The sequence below is a fragment of the Xyrauchen texanus genome, chromosome 49 (genome assembly GCF_025860055.1).
Source record: "Xyrauchen texanus isolate HMW12.3.18 chromosome 49, RBS_HiC_50CHRs, whole genome shotgun sequence".
NCBI lineage: Eukaryota > Metazoa > Chordata > Actinopteri > Cypriniformes > Catostomidae > Xyrauchen > Xyrauchen texanus.
The window spans coordinates 12,450,738-12,474,123 of NC_068324.1; the positions used below are offsets into that span (position 1 = coordinate 12,450,738).

At 36.4% G+C, this 23,386-nt stretch overlaps 2 protein-coding genes across 5 annotated transcripts; both read right to left on the reverse strand.

The window, feature by feature from the left end:
• Positions 1-344: 344 nt before the first annotated feature.
• On the reverse strand, positions 345-19,155 carry LOC127640346 (dynamin-1-like protein). Of its 4 annotated transcripts, XM_052122846.1 has the most exons (20): positions 18,947-19,155; positions 13,321-13,465; positions 12,174-12,209; positions 11,509-11,555; positions 10,942-11,013; positions 10,613-10,699; positions 10,341-10,503; positions 10,081-10,201; positions 8,373-8,504; positions 8,054-8,260; positions 7,801-7,921; positions 7,365-7,520; positions 7,190-7,279; positions 7,012-7,104; positions 6,872-6,925; positions 6,527-6,598; positions 2,085-2,243; positions 1,791-1,900; positions 1,228-1,387; positions 345-713 (listed from the first exon to the last, which is right to left on the reverse strand). In XM_052122846.1, the coding sequence occupies exons 1-20, from the start codon at positions 19,046-19,048 to the stop codon at positions 657-659; spliced, it is 2,184 nt and encodes a 727-aa protein (XP_051978806.1). In that variant the 5' UTR covers positions 19,049-19,155; the 3' UTR covers positions 345-656. The 4 variants fall into 4 exon arrangements, with proteins under 4 accessions (XP_051978806.1, XP_051978807.1, XP_051978808.1 ...); XM_052122847.1 differs by lacking the exon at positions 12,174-12,209; XM_052122848.1 differs by lacking the exon at positions 6,527-6,598.
• Positions 19,156-19,932: 777 nt separating this feature from the next.
• On the reverse strand, positions 19,933-22,945 carry LOC127640360 (dnaJ homolog subfamily B member 9-like). The gene is made up of 3 exons (XM_052122872.1): positions 22,836-22,945; positions 21,835-22,059; positions 19,933-21,707 (listed from the first exon to the last, which is right to left on the reverse strand). Exons 2-3 carry the CDS (start codon positions 22,049-22,051, stop codon positions 21,274-21,276), a joined length of 651 nt encoding a protein of 216 aa, XP_051978832.1. The 5' UTR covers positions 22,052-22,059; positions 22,836-22,945; the 3' UTR covers positions 19,933-21,273.
• Positions 22,946-23,386: the final 441 nt, after the last annotated feature.

Below are 23,386 nucleotides of genomic sequence, written 5' to 3' on the forward strand. Positions count from 1 at the left end.
AATTAAAAATGATTTGTAAAGTATCAATACATCAGTAGTATTCCCTGGTACTCCCTTTCATTTTTGCAGATTTTAATTTAAAAAATATATATTTTTACTGTAAAGATAAAGCAAACTTTCTTAATGGTCCTAAATGTATGCTTTTTAAAAAACTATATATATATATATTATGAAAGACTGAAGCATTTCAAAAGTTGCAAATAAAGCAATAACCCTTTTCCTTACTTAAATTACTAGAATGGCAAAATAACAACAAAATCTTATTGACATTTATAAATGAGTTAGAGCACAGATATTTGCACAGCCCAGAACACAAAAATTCAGGCGTTTGTTTATATCATTACCTTTAATTTATCTACATCAGGGACACACAGTCCTTTAACAAGCCACACACGTTATCTGGAGCTTACATGGTAGCTTACATACATGAGAGAAGATATCACTGAATGGGGTGTGAAGCTGTGACGTGATATGTGCTGCCCTCAATGTAGTTCAAGTCCATCGCATACATAATAAAACCATGTTCATTACATACAAATTGACACCGGTGCATTTTTCAAGTTGGGTGTCTGAAATCCAGGCAGGAAGGAACAGGGCCTGTGCAGACCGTAGGGCTTGAGTGAGAGAATAAGGGGGCTGTACATCTGCACGGGACTTCACCACAGGTGTGTTTCTCGGATCTCAGCGATCACCTGACTGGCTTTCTGCAAGGCCTACGAGAAGACAGGATGAGAGTATAAAAACATTAACTGCTGTCCCATTTGCAGCTTATTTTGGCCCAGAACAGCCCATTTAGACAGGAAGATGCTGTCCGACTAAGACGTAACAACCACATTTTTTAAACATGTTTAGAAGCAGGTAAATCACACATTCACACACCAATGACGGCAGAGCTGCCATGCAAGACACTAGCCTGCAGTTGGGACCAACTTGGGGTTCAGTGTCTTGCCCAAGGACACTTCGCCATGTGGAGTTGTGTGGGCCGGGAATCGAACCGCCAACCCTGCGATTAGTGGACAACCCACTCTACCACCTGAGCCACAGCCACCCCAGTAGCCCCAATAGCATACCGGTACATTACAAAACACAACTGTGTTCTGCACTTCTGTCATTGACATGCTTGAATACATGTTTATATCTTCAATTTGTAATTTTAGCAAGGACTTATATTACTTGTTTTATAGGTAGCATTTCAGGTAGCATCAGCACACCAGGCCCCTTTATTACCTTCAGCATATCTGCAGCCTCATTTCGGTGCTGGGCCATGTCCTCTGACTCTGTGAGGAGGTCATTCAGCACAGCGGGTTTATAAAGCTGCCCCACCAGCTCACTCTGTAAGCTGTCCTTTACATGGTTCACAAGGAAGTGCATCACAGCCTTTGGCACACTGCAATGACAGATAGGGACAGGATGCTGGTCTAAATATCAGATATTTGCAAAGAGCAAACCAACAGAGACAATATTACAGAAGCTTCCTATATTAAGTTCTAAGATCTCAAAGTTAGCATTCTGAGATCATTATATTTATGTGTGTGGTTTCTTAATTATTTTTCGATGTAAACAGACATTCTTGACCATTATGTCTTGCTGTTTTGTCAGTGTCTTATGCAGGAGTTTTCTTTAGATGTCATGTAAGGTTAAAAAGAACATCAACTTTTAAAAGCGTGTCTCGAGACACCTGCATTCTGTTCTATTCTTTGCACTTGGAATTGCTTTTTTAATGCAAGAACGCGTTCAGTCTTGATAGCCCCAGATCTAGAAGTTCAAAAGAGCTGGTTTATGTCACATACCTGTCCTGAATGTTTTTACGGACAATAAGGAAATAGGATTTAATCAGCCTCTCAATGACCTCACAGTCCCTCTGTTCACGAGCAGAGAGTTTCCTAGCAACTGGTACAGGCTGGAAGATCAGAACAAATCAACACTAATTAATTAAGTCTGTGCTGTCCAACAACTCTTTAACAGCAGAGCACATGCAAACGCTTGCAGACACTTACACTATAGTGTTTTTACTGTACAGTACATGCAGATCTTATGTCATTATATACCATGTTTAGTCATGTTTTGCAGTTTTATGGACTCACCACATCAAGTAGGTTGACTGCATGTCCTTTCTGAGGGCTGGCTGGGATGGAGCTATGTAGTTTAGACTTATCATCTCCCTGACCATCCTCTCCCTTCTTCAGCATGCCTCTCCAGGTTCCTGTTCCTCCTTCTTGCTCCCCCTGAGCTCCTCCAGACATCTAACAGAGACAAACAGAAAAAACAAAACATGATTGAGCACCAAGAGCCACTAGATTTCTGTTCACTGTCGATGCGGTCAACTGATGTTTTATACGTTGATAAAATTATAATTGAACACAAAGTGATACCAGCAGTATGTACATAATGGTCCACACATAATATAGCACTCCATAACGAAAAAAACAAAACAAAACAATACTAGTGGTAAACCGATATCCTTTTCTTTTTTTGGCCGAGGCCAATGACTATATCTAGAGAGCAGGGGGCCATATATATATATATGAGCCTGGAGTGGTGGTGTAGTTGTCTAAACCACATAACTGGTAATCTGGTAATCAGAATGTCGCAGGTTCGATACCCACAGCCATCACCATTGTGTCCTTGAGCAAGACACTTAACTCCAGGTTGCTCCGGGGGGATTGTCCCTGTAATAAGTGCACTGTAAGTCGCTTTGGATAAAAGCATCTGCCAAATGCATAAATGTAAATATACACATATACACACACACACACACAGACAGTATATTTATTATGTAAAATAAGTGTTAGTTTAAATTCAGCAATTTTGTATACATTGCATTTGTAGTCATACATATAATATATATATAATGGTGTATTCTATATGTCTACATACACCATAGCATTCCCTTTACAAAAAGAATAGAACAGAGGAAGAACAAGGAGCCCTACAACAGATGGTATATATAATTATAACAAACGTGATGTACACAAAATTGCTTAATTTAAACAAACACTTATTTTACAACATTTTTTCACAAAAAATGAACTGAAAACAGAAAATATGATTCATCTATTGATTTTAGAACGGACACAATTTGGATCGACCCTTCTGTTAATTGACCCTTCTGTTAATTGGCCAATAAGTATTTGGCTGATGTGCTGATCTCAAAATGGCCAAAGATTGACAAGTCAATCAGCCAAACCGATATTTCGGTCTATCGCTAGTACAAAAAAAAAAAACAGGGTATTTATCATAGTATGATAAATATTGCAGGCTCAAACTGTGGTGTGTGATGGCTGTGAAAATACAACTTAGGTACAATTTTTAAGTTGCCAAGGAAATTAAAAATCAACCTTTATATAAACAGTGTGAGTGTCACTCGTTTCAAATTTGTACAAGTAAGCTGTGATCCATCTGGATGCAAAACCCTAGCTGCCTTCACAAAACATGCTAAAAATAGATCATCCTTGATATAACAAATCTCTGGTTCATCCTCAGGAGAAAATATTCAGCATGCAAAAACAGGAAGCACTTTAAACATGGTCATGACATGAGGAATCAATTTTCCATGATCTTTTGACATATAGAGGTCATTTACTATAAATAAATACTGTAAGTTTCAGAATTGCAAACTTCCTCCTCAATAGAAAGAGCATTTATTTAAACCAAGCTTTAGAAACAGCTTGTTTGGAATTTGTGTAACTTGTGACATCACGAGGACCAATTACATCTTCATATGACTGCCTCTTCAGCAAGTTACAAACTCAACATTGACTCAAAACTTTAAGTAAACAGTTTCATTCATGAATATTTCAAATGTCATGACTGTTTTATAGTTACGGTGCTGCTGTGCTTGAGTGGACAGTTTAATGTATTCGGATGCAATGCATTAGGTGTATGTTATGCATAAACACAGTTTTATAATGCTGTGGAGCTTGTTGTTCATTTTCTTCCGATTGAGTTTTCCAATCTGACAGTATTGGAGGGGCTGCATGATGTTAGTCAGTCATAACAGTGGCTGTTTACATTGAAGTCTTAAAGGGCCAGATAGCTAAACACCGAGCATTTCAGACAGAGGGCCAGAGAACAGGATGGAAAATAATTATATGAATAAATTATGACTGTTTTGGTGATAAACAAAAAATAAACTAAACAAAAACTATACTAACACTATAAGTGGACCTCAGGGAAGATAATAATTAAAAAAATTAATAAAAAACACACACACACATATATATATATATATATATATATATATAAATAAATATAAGAGAGCCCTTTCTAGAGATCAATACACGTCAAACACATAGTATTAATCAAGGAATATACTTAAGTTTGAGAAGGGACTTATTAGTAAAACAAAATGGCACAGCAATACATGATCTACCATTGGTTTAGTGGTTGGTGACCATGCAGTCAGCAGGGTTGCTGCAGCATTTTTAAAATCAAATTTAAGACTTTTTAAGACCTGAATAAATGAAATTAAAGCTGTATCCCCATACAAATACAACACAATCTCAAAATAAATCATGTATAACAGACTCTTACTTAAAACATATTCAACATGGCCTTCATATCCCATCATATAAATATAATTCAATATATAATGATGAAATAATTGTACATAGTTATCTTTAAATATAATATATATATATATATATATATATATATATATATATATATATATTTTAAAAAATCAGATAATTAAAATGCATTACATTCTTGTGGCAGAAGAGTTAGTCATTGATAAGACAATACAAAAAGCGGCATTAGAATACAATGTATTGTTTACTACCATATTATTGAACATAAGTCAATCATTGGCATACAGTTCACAGCAATCCATTTCACAAGTGAATTTGTCAATCAGATTGAGATTTATTATGAGGGCTTGTTTAAGGACCCGTCAATGAACACCTGCGTCAGACATGCTTTGCATCATAAAAATAATATTTTTAGGTCACTGTGTCAAGTTAAATATAGTTTAAACTTAGAACACATCTTGAGATCCCTTAGTTCAAATTTGCGCTCCATCAAGTGTTTTGAACTTAAGAATGTTACGCATGTCTGTTTTGTTCTGCTGCTCAAGGGTGTTTTTCTTCACTGTATAAACTGGGCATTGCCACACAGCTGAAGTTTCACTTACTTAGTAAACAGGTGGTACTACAAGCTTGCATTTCTCAGGAATCTTCCATATTACGGTCTGGGGCAGTGCAATTAATGGCTTTAATTTTTTTTTAAGTTATTTCTTCCTCTTATTGAAGAGTTTGTTCGCTATATCAAGCTTCATGCAACTTGAAATCTCTGAGCTGCAATGGAGAAAGAGTTCATTTGAGAGTTCACAGCCATGTATACACTAAACAAACTGATCTGTGGCTCTGCAGATGGATACTATTGGACACACTGCATGAAAATCAAGCATTAGTAGTGGGTGTTGCGCTTGTGTGTGTGTGTGTGTTTCGTGTGCATGCCTGTCTGTGAAGTAGATGACAGGACATATGACTGTATATTATTTTATTAAATGACATCCTTCTGCTGTTTAATGATCAGACTTTGACATATAGAGGCTTTTTTTATTATTATTTTCAAATGGTCTTTGATGTCATCTCAAAACTCTCACATTACATTACATTTTGCTAATGGCAGTATACTTCAATCTTAAAATTGTCAAAAAAGTTAATTTAAAATTAACAACATCGTACCATTTATATTTTTTTGGTATCGCGGTATTTCATTAGTACCAGTATCCCGTGCAACACTACTTTATGTACCATTATATAAATAAATACAAATTATGGGATGACCAATATTGGATTTCACTGATGTGTTGAAAGAAAGACAATTTATCTGCTGATAGTTTTTAAAATTGGTAGCCATCATTAAATGTTCTTAGTCTTTCCTTCCTGTGATGGGGAGGGTGCAACCAAAACAACAAATGAAATGTATGTGCTTCACTGCTTCTAGCTGCTCATTCAAACAAATAAGGGATATCAAATGTGCACTTCTACTATAATCTACAACGCATTACAATATAAACAATTACAAGTAAACATTGTCATATTTCATCAACATCATAATGAACAGGTGATCATTTGTGATAGTTTGTCATAAATGCCGATATGTCCTAAAGTGCTTAATTTAAAAGCTGGAAACACTCACAAGCCCCCGTGTGAGTTCTCTGTTTGAAGAAAATACAACAGTGCCGTGTTTCACTTTGAAGGATGCAGCGCATGCATTTATTTAATTAAATCGTATTCTTTTGAAGTTTGATAATCACATTAGGTAATATCAGGATTCATGTATTTCTGTCTCCAAATTTAAGACCTATTTAAATGATAATTAAGACTTTTGTTGTATCATTTAAGATATTTAAGACTTTTTAGGACCTTAAATTTTGGAAAACTGAATTTAAGACATTAAGACTTTTTAAGGATCTGCAGGAACCCTGAGGTAGGGGGTTTGAGTGTTAAAAGAGGAGCAAAGAAACTTGGTTGAAAATCAACTCCATGCTTTGTCCCTACAAATAAGGGGCACCACACACCTTGGGGCCATCGCACTCAGCGGGCAGCTGCTCAGTGGGTGACACAGACTGCCCACCTGGACCCTTTAAGGACTAGACAGGGAGAGAGAGGGGAATGAGACTAGTTAGCTGGAGGTGAAAGCAGCATGCTTTAATCTTATTCTGGTCTAGAGCAAAGAGCAAGAGGCTTTTAGGTTCATGATACAAACTATTCTATAAAGAGGAAAAGAAGCTAAAGGTTTTTAAGAGCAAAGTAGCAACAAAAAAGGATGAAAATAGCAAATAGCAGCCAATCCCACTTCTTGGGAGAAAGCATAATTCTCCCTTGAAAGCTCATAAAATAACCACCCTAATCTAACAGCATACCTTATCACGAGGCACAGAAGAGGGCATCTCTCTAATTCGGTTGCGTCTCTGCTCCTGTTATGAATCGTTTAAAAAAAGGATCACTTCACACTGATGTTTTCCAATCAATGAAAATCATAATGCATTCAAACGAATAAAACCTCAATGTTGTTGTTCATGAGTCCACAAGCATCTGCAAAGTCTGGGTGTTTTGTATTGATATAAGCCAGCTCAATCGCAACAAGGTTGTGAACCTGAAACGGAGTCCACATCACCATTAGAAAAGAGATGTTTGCTAATAATTTTTTTAAGATGATAATAACAAGAATCGAGACTAACCATTTCATTGGTGACCGGTAGCCTCTTCCTGAGCAGAGAGGTGACCACTTCTACAATGGCATCATGAAGCTTTGGAAACCTTAGTAACTCCTAGTGACAAAAATGTATAATAATAAAAAAAAGATTAGAAAAGATTAATTTTAGCATAGTTACTTTGATTCTGAAAAAGAAATACCTGAGTGCTGTAGTTACTACAGTGTTGAATGATCCTCTGCATCTCCTCATGCACTAGCTCCACACAGCGCAGACTGGGCTCCTCCAGACGCTTCACCTGCCTCTTCACCAGCAGCTCAAACGAAACCTCAGGCACAAACAGAGCAGGACGTGGACCCTGCAGAGACACACAGGAAATACATTACCAGCAGTCCTTTATATGACAGTACAGAAAATACACAAAATACTGTTGCAATGTAGTTCTACAATGCACAACAGCCTCTCCAAGACACTATAACTTAAAAATTCTCAGAGGACCAGTGCTAAAATAGAAACCGGCAGTCCAGGAACAGACTACAGTTTTTTTAACTATGGTTGTGAAGAACTCTAATACTAGATGATGGATATGCAGGACTACACAAAAAAAGAAAAGAAAAAAAAAGGGGGTTTTAACACACCGTAGCATTCCTGATAGCTGTAAGCACATCTATGGTTGTAAGTCCACCAAGAGGGTAGACTGATTCCAGTGTCCTGCCAAATGTCTCATGGAAAATGTAACAAATTCTTGCACCACCACACCTACAATACAATCACAAATCAGCTGAGTTTAGCACTAACAATACTGAATAACCACATCATTAAAACATACAATTTTCAATATGGACATTATAACTGTGGTTGTGTAACTGGAAGGAGAAGGGCGACACTAACAGTTCAGCTGTCTCGATATATTTGGCCGTTCCATCAATTGTGTTGCAGTACTCCGTAGCAAACTTGGTTATGAGCTGCAGTAGTGTGGCACTCTGGTCCTCCACCGGCTCGCCGTAGCTGCTGAGCAGAGACTGATACTGGGCAGCCAGAACGTTGATACGTGTCTTCAGCTCCGGTAGACAATCTCTAATGTGATGCATTAACAACCTAATGGAACAGACAGAGTATTTTCAAAGCACAGTTAAAAAGACAAATTTGAAATTCCATTTGAATTCTTTTGTTGCATAATTCAGGCTACAGGTTAAAAGCAGACACTTACCTATTTAATGTTCTGGCGAGATATTTGGTTCCGTTTCTGTTGGCGAGCGAGGGGTATTTCTTCTGTAGGAAGGCATGCTCATTACGCATAGCGTCTGCCATGCTTTTCTTAGTATTGATGTCCAGTTGACTCCTGAATAAAGATATTCAGTCAGTAGCACAAATGGACATGACATTTTGGTAGATCCTTGTTAGATGCCAGATTTATAAAATAGGGTGAATTTGACAATGAAATGTCCAGGTTATATTTCACCTCAAAATCAAAAAAATATATTTCATATATAGTGTTAGCCATGATCATTTAAAAAGTAATCCAATTAAAATGACAAATTACTTGTATTAAAAAGTTGTAATTGGAAAAGTAATCACATTACTAATTACTTGTGTATTTTGTTTACTCAATGTATTAAAAACTATTTCTATTTTCCTCATTCTTTGGCAGAAATGTCATCCACTCAACATTACATTTCTCCCTTATATTCTCTTATGAGGCAAAATAGAGGTACACATAACTAAATTCATGTTGTAAATGTATTCCACATAAATAATATTTCAGAAATGTTTGTAACCCAGTTAATGTACTAAAAAGTAATTAGCTGAAAGCCAGTAACTGTAATTTGATTACAAGAATTTAAAATGTAATGTTACACTTCCTTTTTTGACAAAAGTAATTAGATTACAGTAACTAATTACTTAATGAGAATACACCCAAAACTGTTAATGTACAGTATAATATATATATATATATATTTTACACTCATATACACACACACACACACACACACACACACACACATTTATACGGTATATATACACATTAATTTTATACATACATGCACTACCAGTCAAAACTTTTGAAACACTTGACTGAAATGTTTCACATTATCTTAAAAATATTTTGATCTGAAGGCATATGCTTAAATGTTTGTAGACAAATTAGTTTTGAAGACAAAAATATAATTGTGCGATTATATTAATTTATTTCATTATAAAACTAAAATTAATTAAAAAAAGTTGATTGAAATTGATGACTTATGTTGGTATTGAAGTTGGTTGAGAAATTGTTAAGAGTACATGTCTGCAAATTCTAGGCAAACAATATCTGTACAAACAATAGTTCGCAAGTATATACCCCATGGGACCATGCAACCATCATACAGCCAATTAGCCTATCAGAAGCTAAGTGGCTAATTGCCTAAATGCTTGACATAATTTTCTGGAATTTTCCAAGCTGCTTAAAGGCACAGTTAACTTAGTGTATGTAAACATCTGACTCTCTGGAATTATGATAAGAGTCAATTAAAAGTGAAACAACTGTTGAAAAAATGACTTGTGTCATGCACAAAGTAGATGTCCTAAATGGCTTGCCAAAACTATAGTTTGCTAATATAAAATCTGTGGAGTAGATTAAAAAAATTGTTTTAATGACTTCAACCTAAGTGTTTGTAAACTTCTGACTTCAACTGTATATCCATCTATCTATAAATATATATACATGATACAATATATTTTACATTGGAGTGAAATATGACAAGACATTTCTTGATATTTTTCATGAGATCAACCCGATAAGTGTGGAAAAAAAGGTATGCTGACAGTTTATATTAATTTAGAATATGTTATAGATATTTTTTTATATATTATATGAAAATTATTTTTGGAACCCTCAGTTCCATGTTTTAAAAGAATAAATTTGCTTTAATTTGTACCTGTTGACCACTCCGATCAGTCCAAGTTTGACAGGAATGACCCTTCCCATAAGTACATCCATTGCATCAGTACCAGCATCCATCAAATCTAATTTAGTCACGACAGCAAGTGTTCTGCGACCTGACAGCAGGACAAGTTGAATACAAAAATGAAAGTGTCAGTGCAGAAAATGCATCACATTAAAAAATCAAACTTAATACAGATACTGTGGGCAAAAATAATGAAAAGAAAAAAATAAACACGAATACTATATGCTGACCATCTAGATCCACCTCACGGGCAACTTTCAAAGCTTCAGAGGTAGCCATATCCGTGTTCGCTGCAGTGACAGCTAAGATTATGCAGTTTGGGTTGCTGATGTATTTCAGGATCAGATCACGGATCTGAAGCTCAATATCTTTGGGCTGATCTCCAACAGGGACCTGAACATCAACACATCAATATCAGCATCAAAACCTCCAATGACATGATCCAGAAAGAAAAAAACTGAAACAGGTTACTACTTGTGGTATTGGTTGTGGAATAAAACACCTTTGTGATGCCAGGCAGGTCCACCAGTGTGAGGTTTACAACATATGGTGAGAAGATTTTCAGGTGAATGGGCTCATCACTGATCCCCTGTAAAACACATGACGGAATATTTACGTAAAAAATGCAGTCCTCAACATTCAGTGTTGGTCAAACTGCAGAGCTTAATGCCAACAGAATCTACATAAAGGGTTAAAAATATTTAAGCTGAAGTATGTCATTTTTCATCACTTCCATTTGGTGGTGCAGAAATTACATACTTCAGCTTTAACATCTGATTTCTATTATTTTAGTACTTCTTTAGATTATCTCTTAAGAAAGCTCTTTCATACCTTGTTATTGCCAGAAATTCTTTCTGTTTCACTTTCGATTTCTTGCCTGATTTCATCAAAATCTGTGTAGATCTAAAAAGCAGAGGTACAATATTCACAATAACAGGGAAACAGTGTGAATGTTACATGAGGTGAATGCAAAGCATGTGACTGCCCTCAATGCCACACTGCTGTATATTTTTGTGTGACCATTTCTCCTAATACATTCTTGTTCTTCATAAATTAAAGGGCTTGCTCTTCATCTGCTTCATCATCAAACATTGAGACCCTCAAACAAACTCAATTCACAGTTGTTTATAGCACATAAAGATGGTCAGAATGAGTTGTAAATAATTGTAAACTTTTCCAACTGGACTATCTCAGAGGTGAGGTACTAAACTGGATGTTGGTCAATCATGTTTCAAATATATCTACATTATTTCTTTTTGTGCAAAAATACAAAAAAATCTAAGAATAATTCACAATGGCTGCTAACAGCTCTTGTTACTCAAGGGTCACACAAATTTGACCTCAGTGGGTGTCAGTTGTTTCTCTTAGTCCAATGGTGTATTGTGCTGGTTTCCATACCTTGCTTTTAGTGTGTAGAAATTTCCCCCACTCTTCTCCATCCAGTCCTGTGGGAACATTGTTGACAGTTATGTCAATGACACATTACTGGTTTGGCAATAGCTGTTTCATTTTCACTTTCTTGTGATTTGTTTACTCAGCTGAGAAGCCTACATTGGATTTATTCTCATGGTCAATGCATCAATATTTCATTTCCACCATTGAACAAAAGCATTTTTTTTAGAAAGCGTCACCACAGCAAATTATACAAAAACAATCAGTTATGTAACAGTCCAAGTGCAGTACATTGTGAATAGGACAGTCTACCTAAGCTTTTGGCTCTCACTAACACACACACAGACCTTGAATCTTCACTACAAGGTGAAGTTTAAATAGCAGAGGATGACTATTAGTGTAGTGAATAAATCCAAAATAAATGGACATTTGGGATCAATTTAATTCAACTAAAAGTACTCAGATTCACCACTTCAATAAAATCAAGACAGGATCATTTAAATTCCACTGTCTGGGTTTGTTTGAGTCTGAATTAAGCTAAACTACTATACTGGCAGCTTAATAAATGCTTGCAATTAAATAATGGAGGCAGGATGAGTGCAAAAACAAAAAAATCTAAAAAGGAAGCTGCTCAACACAAGCAAAAGGGCAATGAACAAGGAAAAGGAGACCTTTGTAAAGGCGTCCATTTTTCCAGGCATTGGGGTCTGTGTTTAAAGAGAGATGACAGAGAGTTAGTCTACAACACCTGTAAGAGCAGCAATGAAGTCTTCTAGGACTCTAGAGCAGCCAAAACCAAATGCAGAGATAGAGCATGTTGAGCGCTGAAAGAATAGCTTACCCACAAATGAAATAGTATTTACACACCCTCATGCCATCATAAAACACATGTAGGTGTGAGTGAGAATGTGTATGTCTGTGTGTGTTGCCCAGTGATGGACTGGCCACCTGTCCAGGGTGATTCCCTGCCTTCGGCCCGAGACACTGTTCCAGCACTACCCGCGTCCCTCCATAGGACAAGGGGCTATAGAAGATTGGATGGATTTTGCACTTAAGACTCTCAGCATGATCATGACTTCAAGCTTGATTACACTTCCTAGTGCTTGACGCATGCGCAGAACGCTAGATGGCATTAGGAAACTGAGCTTGAAATCATGATCGCCAAGGAGAAGATTTGAGTGAAAAAGGAGTTACATTTTGGTTTGTTCTCATCGAAAATTGATTGGATCACTCCAGAAACCACTGGAGTCTTATGAATTACTTTTATGGTGCCATTATGTGCTTTTTGGTTACCATTCAACTTCATTGTATGGACCTACAGATCTGAGATATTCTTCTAAAAAATCTTTGTTTGTGTTCAACAGAAGAAAGTCAAACACATCTGGGATGGGATGAGGGTAAGTAAATTATGAGAGAATTTTCATTATTGGGTGAACTATCCCTTTAATCTCAAATTTATGACAGATTCTGATCGACTGGGTTCTTCAAGTACAAAAATGAAACTGGTGCTTTATGAAAACAAACATCTCAGGTTTCCTGTACAGCTATTACTGCACAAATCAGATTAGGTCACTAACCTAACAGCCCCCCATCTCTTTTAACTGACCATAAGTCAACTACCTGACCCCGCTACACTCCCTATGAATGTTTGATTGAGCAAAACAAACCAACTTAGAATGAAGGAATAAGATACAAGCACCAAGTAACAAGCTCAAACGGTCATTTTCTCACACTGTTTAGAATCTTTCCAAGCAAAATGTTCAGAAATTCAAGCTCTCTGCATTCACTGTGAAACATAAAGGTAAAGAAATCATATACCGTTCTCCTCTCCAGTCTTTCGGCTGTCCTCTGGGTCTACGTGAACCAGCTGCAGGATGAGAGGTCTGCGGGTGACGATACCCGTCCCACGGGGCAGGAGGTCTTTGCCAACCAAACTCTCCAGCACAGAGCTCTTCCCGCTACTCTGTTAACCAGATGCACAACAGAAAATACAGTACGTAAAGTCTTTTTTATTTGTATAGTGCTTTTCACAACACACATCATTTCAAAACAGCTCTACAGAAAACCATGCTCCTCATTGTGCAGTTTAAATGAATAATGATGGAAAATCATGCCTTATAAGTTATTGTCTTTAGGCCCCATTGAGCAAACCAAAGGCAAGTCTGTCACAAACAATTTCAGGAACTTTAAAACAGAGGTTATCCTGTGTCAAACTAACAGAATTAAGTCATTAAGTCAAATTCTAAATTTGAATATTCATTTAATTTAAGAAAAAGAATGCACATTTTGGATGTGTGCCAAGACCTGACGATGACTTCAGATCGATCACATTTTTGCACTAAAAAAGGCTAGATACAGCGCAACAAATACAATTTACCATTCTCTTCACCACCGAGTTAAGCCGAATACCTCTGCTATCTGGGAATATTGCTACCCTACCTACAACTGTAATGAATAAAAAACAATGTGGTATTTCACTGTTATTATAGCTTGTGCCTGTGTAGTAACCTGGCATCAGTGCAAGTGTAACACCATGTGGACTGCATATTGAAGCACACCCCCTTTTTTTCCTTTTGACAATATTTGAGAATATCGACAGACTAAAAAAAACAATTAATTTCCACGCACAACTCACCACGCGCTCCACTGAGATCGAACCGCATTATAGTGACCACGATGAGGTTACCCCTTGTGACTCTACCCTCCCTAGCAACCAGGCCAATTTGGTTGCTTAGGAGACCTGGCCGGAGTCGCTCAGCGCACTCTGGATTTGAACTTGTGAATCCAGGTGTGGTAGTCATCGTCTTAACTCGCTAAAATTAAATGCTCTTTATTAACAGCCAGGAATGTTCTTTGCAATAATATAATGGTGCTGGTTTATGTATTTATAGTGCCCTCTTGTGGACTAAGGAAACCATGTCAGTTTAAGAATCAGCTGACTTTAAAATTCATATTTATTATTTGATTTCTTAAATATTATTTGAATTTTGAAAATGTTTAAGGTAAAAATTTGAATGTAGTTTTTCTGCTCAACTGACAGCCCTAATGGGCAATGCTCAATGTTGGACCTTATAGGTCAGACACATTGGTCATGTATTACAACTAAAATTCCCATTGGATCAGTGAATTTTGATCAAACACTCAAGTATGCTTGGAGTAGAAACTAAAAGTCCTCTGGCTAGACATCAAACTTGTGTCCAGACTGATTAAACACAGCAGGCTTTTCTCATGTAACAGCAAAATATAGAAAAACGTATCCTCTTAACCAGTCGGTGAAATACTCTTTAAACTTATTACACTTTAAAGGGGTCATAACTTATTTTAACAAATAAGAGGTCTTTGCACTAAAAACATACTGAAATTTTCAGAACTCAAAACTTCCTCCTCACTGCAAAAAGAGCATTTGTTGAAACCAAGCTGCCAAAATGACTGATTCTCTACTTCCTCCACATTGTGACGTCACACTGTGGTAGACATTTGTATCTAACCACCTCCACAACACATCAACGCTAAATTTACCATATCTCTTCCGTAGCCCTGGCCAGCAGCAGTGAGCAGTGAGATGGCAAGGAGAGAGACAGATCTTATAGCTCTGAGATAAACAACCTTTGTTGTTCAATCATTGGAGACAGTGTAATGGCTATAACGGTAAACTAGCACCTTCCGGTGTCGTGCCAAGGTACTTACCCCTGAAAGGAAGTGTATCCCCGGTCGCGGGAGCGCGCTCGCGTTCAGCAGAAGGTGGGTCATTGGTTTGACCAAGGTAAATGAAACTATAACACATGAATTGTTGAAGTTATAGTTTTACTATTGTTGTTTTATCAACGAGGTTTAGCATAGACCGCTATCACGTGGCCCATCTATCAAAATTAATTATTATCTGTAGGCTAACGATCGAACTTCATTGAACTGAATTGATCGATTCTCACGAGAATGTCTAAAGTTACTGAAAAACCAAGACGAATTTCACTCATAAAGCAAACAGCCTGTGGATATTAAATTGTTCTGAATCCCCACTCCTCCTTCCATGGTGAATTATTATCAAAATTATTTAATAATGCATTGCACTTAAATAGTAGGCTGGTCAATGTCATACACAAAAAGCGATTGTACAGATGATGGCCTATCATCAAGTGTTTTATTTTTTTGAATACTTTACAATATGTCTAATAACAGCAGTGAATATGGACACTTTTCGTGTGTCCTGACAAGTTATAGTGGGATACAGATTTTTTCAGATTTTTATCAGGGGATGTTTTGGCAATCCAAATAATTGTCCTTATAATTGCTGTTAAACATCTTATCCAGCTATCAGAATTATTCCATACTTACCTAAAAAGTATTTGTGTGAAAAATGAAGAATTATAGATGCATGCTCTGTGTTTTTTGTTTTGTTTCTAAGATGACCTGACTGACATATGTCACTTCTGTGGATCAGAAGGGCCTGAGGCAGATTTGAGTTGGGTAAATCAAACTTAAGAAATGTGAAATAAAATATGTTTTGTTAAAAAGTTTTTAAGAATTTTCTTTTATTTTCTTGTATTGTTATTGTTATGGATATTTCTATTCTATTTTACCCAGGACTAACAAACATTTCATTACTCTTTTATCTCCACATGAATTACTGTATATTAAAAATATAACATCAATTACGCAGGAATGAAAATCTGCTGCCTCTTACTGAAGACCCAAAAATCCAAATAATTTGTTTTCCAGATTCAGTGTGACATTTGTTTGCGTGTGGTTCCACCATATGTGCGTTCAAGGCCCACCAACGGAGGAGGCCTTCCTGTGTACTGCTTGTACTACTTAGTTTTGTGTACATTATTGTTCTGGAGGAATTTATGCATTAAATCTTGTTGTATTACATTACACCGTCCAAGTTTGTGTCTTCTTATCTTAAAATTATTATTTTTTGCTTGAAAAATGGCTTACAATATATTAATTAATAAAATATTTGCAGATTAACTTTCTTTCGATTGATTAATAAACTAATACCTGGTATGTATACAGCATGTCAAAAACAGTCAGCCAAAGTTATTGTCTTACTGTATATTTTGTACATTCAAGTGATGAAGAAAGTGGACACTGGATCTACTGTGTGTATCCTATTATACATTAAAACTGAAAGTGTACTGGAGACTCACTTCAAGTTCAGGCCTAAACTTTAAGAATTCCTAGATGCAAAAGGGGAGTACAAGTGTTCTGGTGTGTGGAAGTGTTCGATGTTCAACTTGCAGGAGCTTTGGTGTTTGTTGAGGAGAAACTGAAACTGTTTCATAGTCTGGTGGTGGCAGCGCGGATGCTCTGGTACCTCCTGCCAGAGGGTAGAATGGTGAAGTGTGTGTGTGGAGTCCTTCATGATGCTGACGGCCCTCCAAATACACTGAGCATTGCAGATGTCATAGATTGGTGGGAGTGCAGTTCCTATGATCTTACTAGCTGTCTTCACTATCGGCTGCGGTCGGAGGCCCTACAATTCCCACGCCAGAAAGTGATGCAACTGACTGAAACACTCTCTATAGTATCTCTGTAGAATGTGGTGAGGATGGGTGGTGGGGGGCTTTCCTTGCTTTCTTGGCGCCACAGGAATTGGAGACGTTGATAGGCCATCATCTGTGCAATATGGAGAGGGGGTACTTTTTATAGCAGGTTTAAATACGGTCTGAAAAAATCTGTATCCCACTATTACTTTTGTCAGGAAACAAGAAAAGTGTCCATATTCACTGCTGTTATTAGACATAATGTAAAGTATTCACAAAATAAAACACTTGATGATAGGCCATCATCTGTACAATCGCTTTTTGTGTATGACATTGACCAGCCTACTATTTAAGTGCAATGCATTATTAAATAATTTTGATAATAATTCACCATGGAAGGAGGAGTGGGGATTCAGAACAATTTAATATCCACAGGCTGTTTGCTTTATGAGTGAAATTCGTCTTGGTTTTTCAGTAACTTTAGACATTCTCGTGAGAATCGATCAATTCAGTTCAATGAAGTTCGATCGTTAGCCTACAGATAATAATTAATTTTGATAGATGGGCCACGTGATAGTGGTCTATGCTAAACCTCGTTGATAAAACAACAATAGTAAAACTATAACTTCAACAATTCATGTGTTATAGTTTCATTTACCTTGGTCAAACCAATGACCCACCTTCTGCTGAACGCGAGCGCGCTCCCGCGACCGGGGATACACTTCCTTTCAGGGGTAAGTACCTTGGCATGACACCGGTCGTAAAATTGTCCGTGACTTCTCTAATTAAACAGCAATTTTATCATAGTAAATTTCACACATAGTTCATTCAAAAAAGATTGTTTAGTGTAAAACATGTAAAAGATGCAGACAGATGGTTAACCGTGAAATGATGAGCGGTTTCCTCACAAAAGCGTTTCTTTATTCAGCGTTGTGAAGAATATCTATTGAACATCCATTCAAAAAGAATGGCCTCTTGTCTCCTCACCAGTGTACCAACATAGAATATCTATGGAACAGCAGTGATACGCTAATCTATGCTAACCTTGTAGGCTTCCCTATCAGAAAGGCTTTGAGAGAGCAGGTCAGTCAAGAGCAGAGAGCCATTCAGAAAAGTGGAATCTTGGAGAATCACTTTTGAATGTCTGTGACAGTTAATTAATTAATTCTGATTTGAGCTGATAGAAAGCTGCATTCTGAAGACCGTGACATGATGGGGTTTTTCACAATAAATCTAGCAGAACACCATGCGTATTATCAGAACAGTAAACACTAGTTGATAAACAGCAAGTAATACAACACTTGTAATCTTATATCTTCTCATGTTCTCCTTCATCTATATATTGGTCAGTGTTTTACAACATGAGACCTGCAGCTGTTCAGAGAGGCTTTTTGACAAATTCAGACCGACCATGGCGCATCACTTCATGTGTAAGCTACTGTACTGACAGCAACACAACCATAAACAAATTCACTTCCTAATACCATTTTGTATAGCTGAAAATTTAAATACACCCATAACAATAAGGATCACAAAATGTGCCCGCTATGTCAAACATTCATATTGGAAATTAAATTAGGAAAAGCGCGAGGACTCAATGTTAGCACGCTAGTAGCTAGTTAGCGCTAATTATATTATTTCAAAGCTTGCTTGTCACTACAATTGATTTGTTTTTATTTGTGAAACTGTCAATATATTCAAAGCGACATACTTTTATTAGTCGTTGACCTTGCCACGCATAACAAGTGCAAAAAAAATAAAGACATGTAGCTTATAATAGGCTGTGTTTCAAAATCCTAGTGAACTTCCGTGCTAGACAGCATTTATTGGCCTAAAAGACGCACACGAGTTCAACTCTTATGACCAAAATGCTATCTAGCTAGGCAGCTCACTAGGTTTTGGTACACAGCTGTACAAGTACGCAGGCAGTAATAATGGAAAGCGCAACTAAAATACATTACCTGCGTTCCCACCACTGCAATCTGGGGCAAATGGATAATATCTGCCCCCACTGTGTTAAAAACATCCTGGAGTTTGTTAATGACAGGAATAAGAGCCTCCATCGCGATGACGATCTCTTTTCTCTGTCAAAATGAATGAAAGGCGACTACCCCGGCTAAACACAACACAAACCTAGTCATCCAATGTCCCTCACGCAGGCACCATGAACCAACATCGGCTGCGGAAAAACTGCGCACCGGTGCATTATGGGACATGTAGTTTTATGTGGCAAACCAGCTGTTGACCCACTTCTGAAATTTCTGGAAATAAACTACATTTCCGAGCATTGTTCAGAGTGACTGCGCCAAGGCAACCGTGACCAGGGGCTGCAACAAAATATTTTGGAACATACAGGAAAGTTTTGAGAGATGTGGCATGGTGGTCAAAATAAAATAAAAAATACTCAATATTACATAACCTTGATTCCTTCACTTTTTGTCCAATTGACTTTCATGACTTTTCTAGTTAATCGCGTTACTAGAATTTTTTTTTTTAAATAATTTTATTTAGCTCAACCTGCAATTTCTGGAAATTAAATAAAAGCTGTGAAGTTGAGCGTAACTAAAAAAAATGCATATTACTTATAGCAATTTTCATAATTTTTTAAAATAATTTTGTATTTAATCATTTTTTAATGATACATTTTCATGACTTTTCATGGCCAAAAAAATCTAAAGTTTTAAAATGCCATGATATTTAGAAGTTATCCTTGACTGTAGGAATTCTACATAAATTATGACACATTTAGCCCTGTAGATATTGGTGTTGTAAATATTATCTCTGCAATTATACAAATGCAAAATATATCAAAATATATCTATGCAAAAATACAATCATTAAATGTATAGCATAAGAGGTCATAGATCACTAATGGGACAGCAATAAATTAATATTTGAAATCCCTAAAAAAATGTCACAAAGGATAACTATTTTTCAACATGATTTATTGTTTACCCAAGTGCATTAATTTATAGATGTGGGTTCAAACTTTTCATCCATAGGATTAAAATAAAGAAAGTGCCTGATGAGTTGGCTGAGACTCAACTCATTACAACTATGTCAGCGGGTAACAGTTTGATCAGCAGGAGAGCTGCTTGAAATATTGCACAAAAGATTATTCAACACAAAGATGAGGTCACAGGTGATGTCATAAAGGGACACAGCTGGGCAATGTATATTATTTACAAAAAAAATATTTAAATGGTCCATGTGCATCAGGAATCAACTCTTAAAGAGTTACTTATTCACATATTCAGGCACATTGTTGTTACATTCCCCTGGTGTCTGATAATATTTAAGGGGTAACACTTCCGTTAATAAAACAAGTCAATCAGAATGATGAAAATTCATAAACATTCATGAGTTTGGTCAAAATAACTCAAGAGAAAAATGAAAACGGACATATTTTTCTTTCTTTTAAACAAAAGTTCTTTACAAACCCAACTGGACAACTGATGTACATGACAAAGCGGAGACCCTATTTCTTTTCAGTCTTGCAAACTATAGTACACTCAAGGTCATAAAAGTGCTCCAATCTGTTTACATTAAAACTGAATCTACCACAATGAGTGGGAAAGGCACCTCTCTATCTATTAATTGCAAGAAAGAAACAGTTTCAATATAGCAAACTATATTATTCACAGCAATGCAGCAAACATTTGTTTAGCTTCACACAAAACTAAAAGAGCAGATGTACATGAAGATATGAATCTCAAAGATTCATACTGTGAACATTTAGCACTAACATGATCAAATTCAATCTTGGATAAGCAGATAGGTAATTGAAGAGCTAAGTGGTTTGTTTGATTCTATTTGTTTTGATATAGAAATTACACACATTAGAACAGAGGGTTTATTCTGGTTATTAAAGTGAATTTAGTTCATTCCTGTGCATATAATAGTTTGTACAGGCAAGAAAGTGCAATTTAAACATATATGTCTGCTAATTTTAGGGGGTCAAAATTTCCACATTTAGGTTTAAGATTATTATATTTAATAATGTAATTACCAAATTGACCAATTTTCAAATTTAAGTGGCCAACTGTAATATTTTTGCATCTTCAGGGATGAAAACAAAACAAAAAGCCTGAATTTAGAGTTTGTTCTGAGGCAATTCCAAATGCTATATAGTGTCATTTATAAATGTCAAACAAACAGAAAACTCCATGTTTCCTCATCATAAATAATAGATCACTCACTGATAAAGTTAAACTCCATGCATCGCAGCAGCAAATTAAAACTAAAATAAAAATAGCATGATCCTCAGAGCTGTGGTCCACTCTGATGTTCAGGATGAGGTGCAGTCAGTGAAAGTAGTCACCATGTTTCCTCTCCGTTGGGTCACTGTTCTGCAGTGCTGTTTGGCTGTGCCCTGAAATCTGCCCTCAGTCCTTTTTACGTGTCTGTCAAATGTAAACATTTTCTCCATATCTTCAAACATGTCCTCGAAGACTCCGGTGCCAAATGTACCTTGAAAGTGTCTCTTGTGGTGGTTGTTTGATTGCTGATGAACCCTTAAGTGCTCGTCAAAATGCCGTTTTGGACGAGCGTGCCTGTTTTGGTTGTAAATGTCAAAGTCTCTGAATATATCGTCAAAGTTGAAATCAAAGGAATGATAAGGCTGTCCTCCTCCTCCTCCATTCATGCCTTCATTAGCAAATGGATTGTGTCCTACTCGGTCATATTCTCGTCTTCTCTTCTCATCTGATAGGGTTTCATATGCTGAAGAACAAGAGTTATACAAGTTTAAATATGTGGTTGTGACCATACGATTTAATTCTAGATCACTAAATGAAGCGAATGACTAAGCAGTTATTGGCAACTGCAGAAGCCATTAAATAACACATACCTTCTGCAATCTCTCTGAAATTTGTTTCCGCTTCAGGGCTCTTGTTCTTGTCTGGGTGATATTTCATGGCAAGCTTGTGAAAAGCTTTTTTTATCTGACGTTCAGAAGCATCTTTTGGGACCCCGAGAATGTCGTAGTAGTCCTTTCTAGCCAATATGAGTTCTGTTATCACCAAGATGCATACTGCGAACATCAGTGTTGACTGAGCTGTGGCCATTCTTCTGGCTGTTTGATAAGAGAGTGGAACAGTAAAAGCTTTTGTCAGATTTACCCCACCCTAATACATTAATTATGCTGTAACAACTACAACACACAATAGCCCATACAGCATAAATAGGAATATTGAACAACACACACACACAATAGTTCAAAATATTGAACTAAAAAAGAAAATTTGATTCAAACATATTTAGCTTTTTAAATAACAGCTCAATGCAATCCTCTATATTCTGTTTAACCATTATGTGCTTATCAATAATATTATTAATGATGCTGTGTCCAGGCGTTTGCAGAAATCTTGCATAATCGCACCACGTCCCCTTGGTTAACACAGTGGCTTTCCTGTCTTGTTTTGTTTGATTTTACAAATATTTACATAATCATGTGTGTGTGTGAGAAATGTTAGACTATTATCTTTTGCTGTTATGTCATAATATAATATAATATAATAGTCCTACGTAGCATTTTTGCTTAACATTACTATATGTGCAAGACAGAGTCAGACAGATTGTTAGATTGTATGCAATATTCGGTACTAGACTTCTGTAGATGTTCTATAATGTCTCATTCATTAAGCATGCCTATGTGCTACTCCTGTACCTTACGAAACCGCCAAAAACGAAAACAACTTTCACAAGACATATCTGACTTTCTTCTAATCCTATCCCAAGTTTATCAACATAATGAAGCAATTAGATAGACGGGCCTTTAAATGTATTTTAACACTGTTAAAAAAAACGATACGACCTGAATGTCATAAAAAATTTTGAGCATGTACTTACTCTCGCTGTCAGCACAGTTGAAAATGATCAAAACCGATACTGTTGTTTTCAATCCATGGGCCGTACAACACGACTCGCAATCCTATTGGTCCAGATCTGTACCACGTGCTTCTTCATAGGCACCCAAAAACTCACTGCTGCGTTTCATTTACGCAGAGCGATATGAATCCAATTTTAGTAAACTAATTTAAGATGATCTGTTTTATAATCGTTTATAAACTGAGAGTGGGATATATTGTACATTTAATCAAATTGCATAATTAGTCTGTACAATTCAGTAATTATTTACACAATGTCAAGGCAAACGTTTGATTTATTGTCATGGTCTGCACCTTGGAGAGCTTAAAAGGCATGAAAGATTTTTTTTATTTTTATTTTTCTACTGCTCTTTTACCTATTTTATTACAAAATTTAAATGTGACATCTCTCTAGTGTATATACTGTAATCTCTAATCCAAAAACGGTACCACGTTTTTTTGCTGAGTGTGATTATGTAAAGGAGTATCTTTTGAATTCATTACAACTTTTTTATTTTTGATGTATGTTTTTTT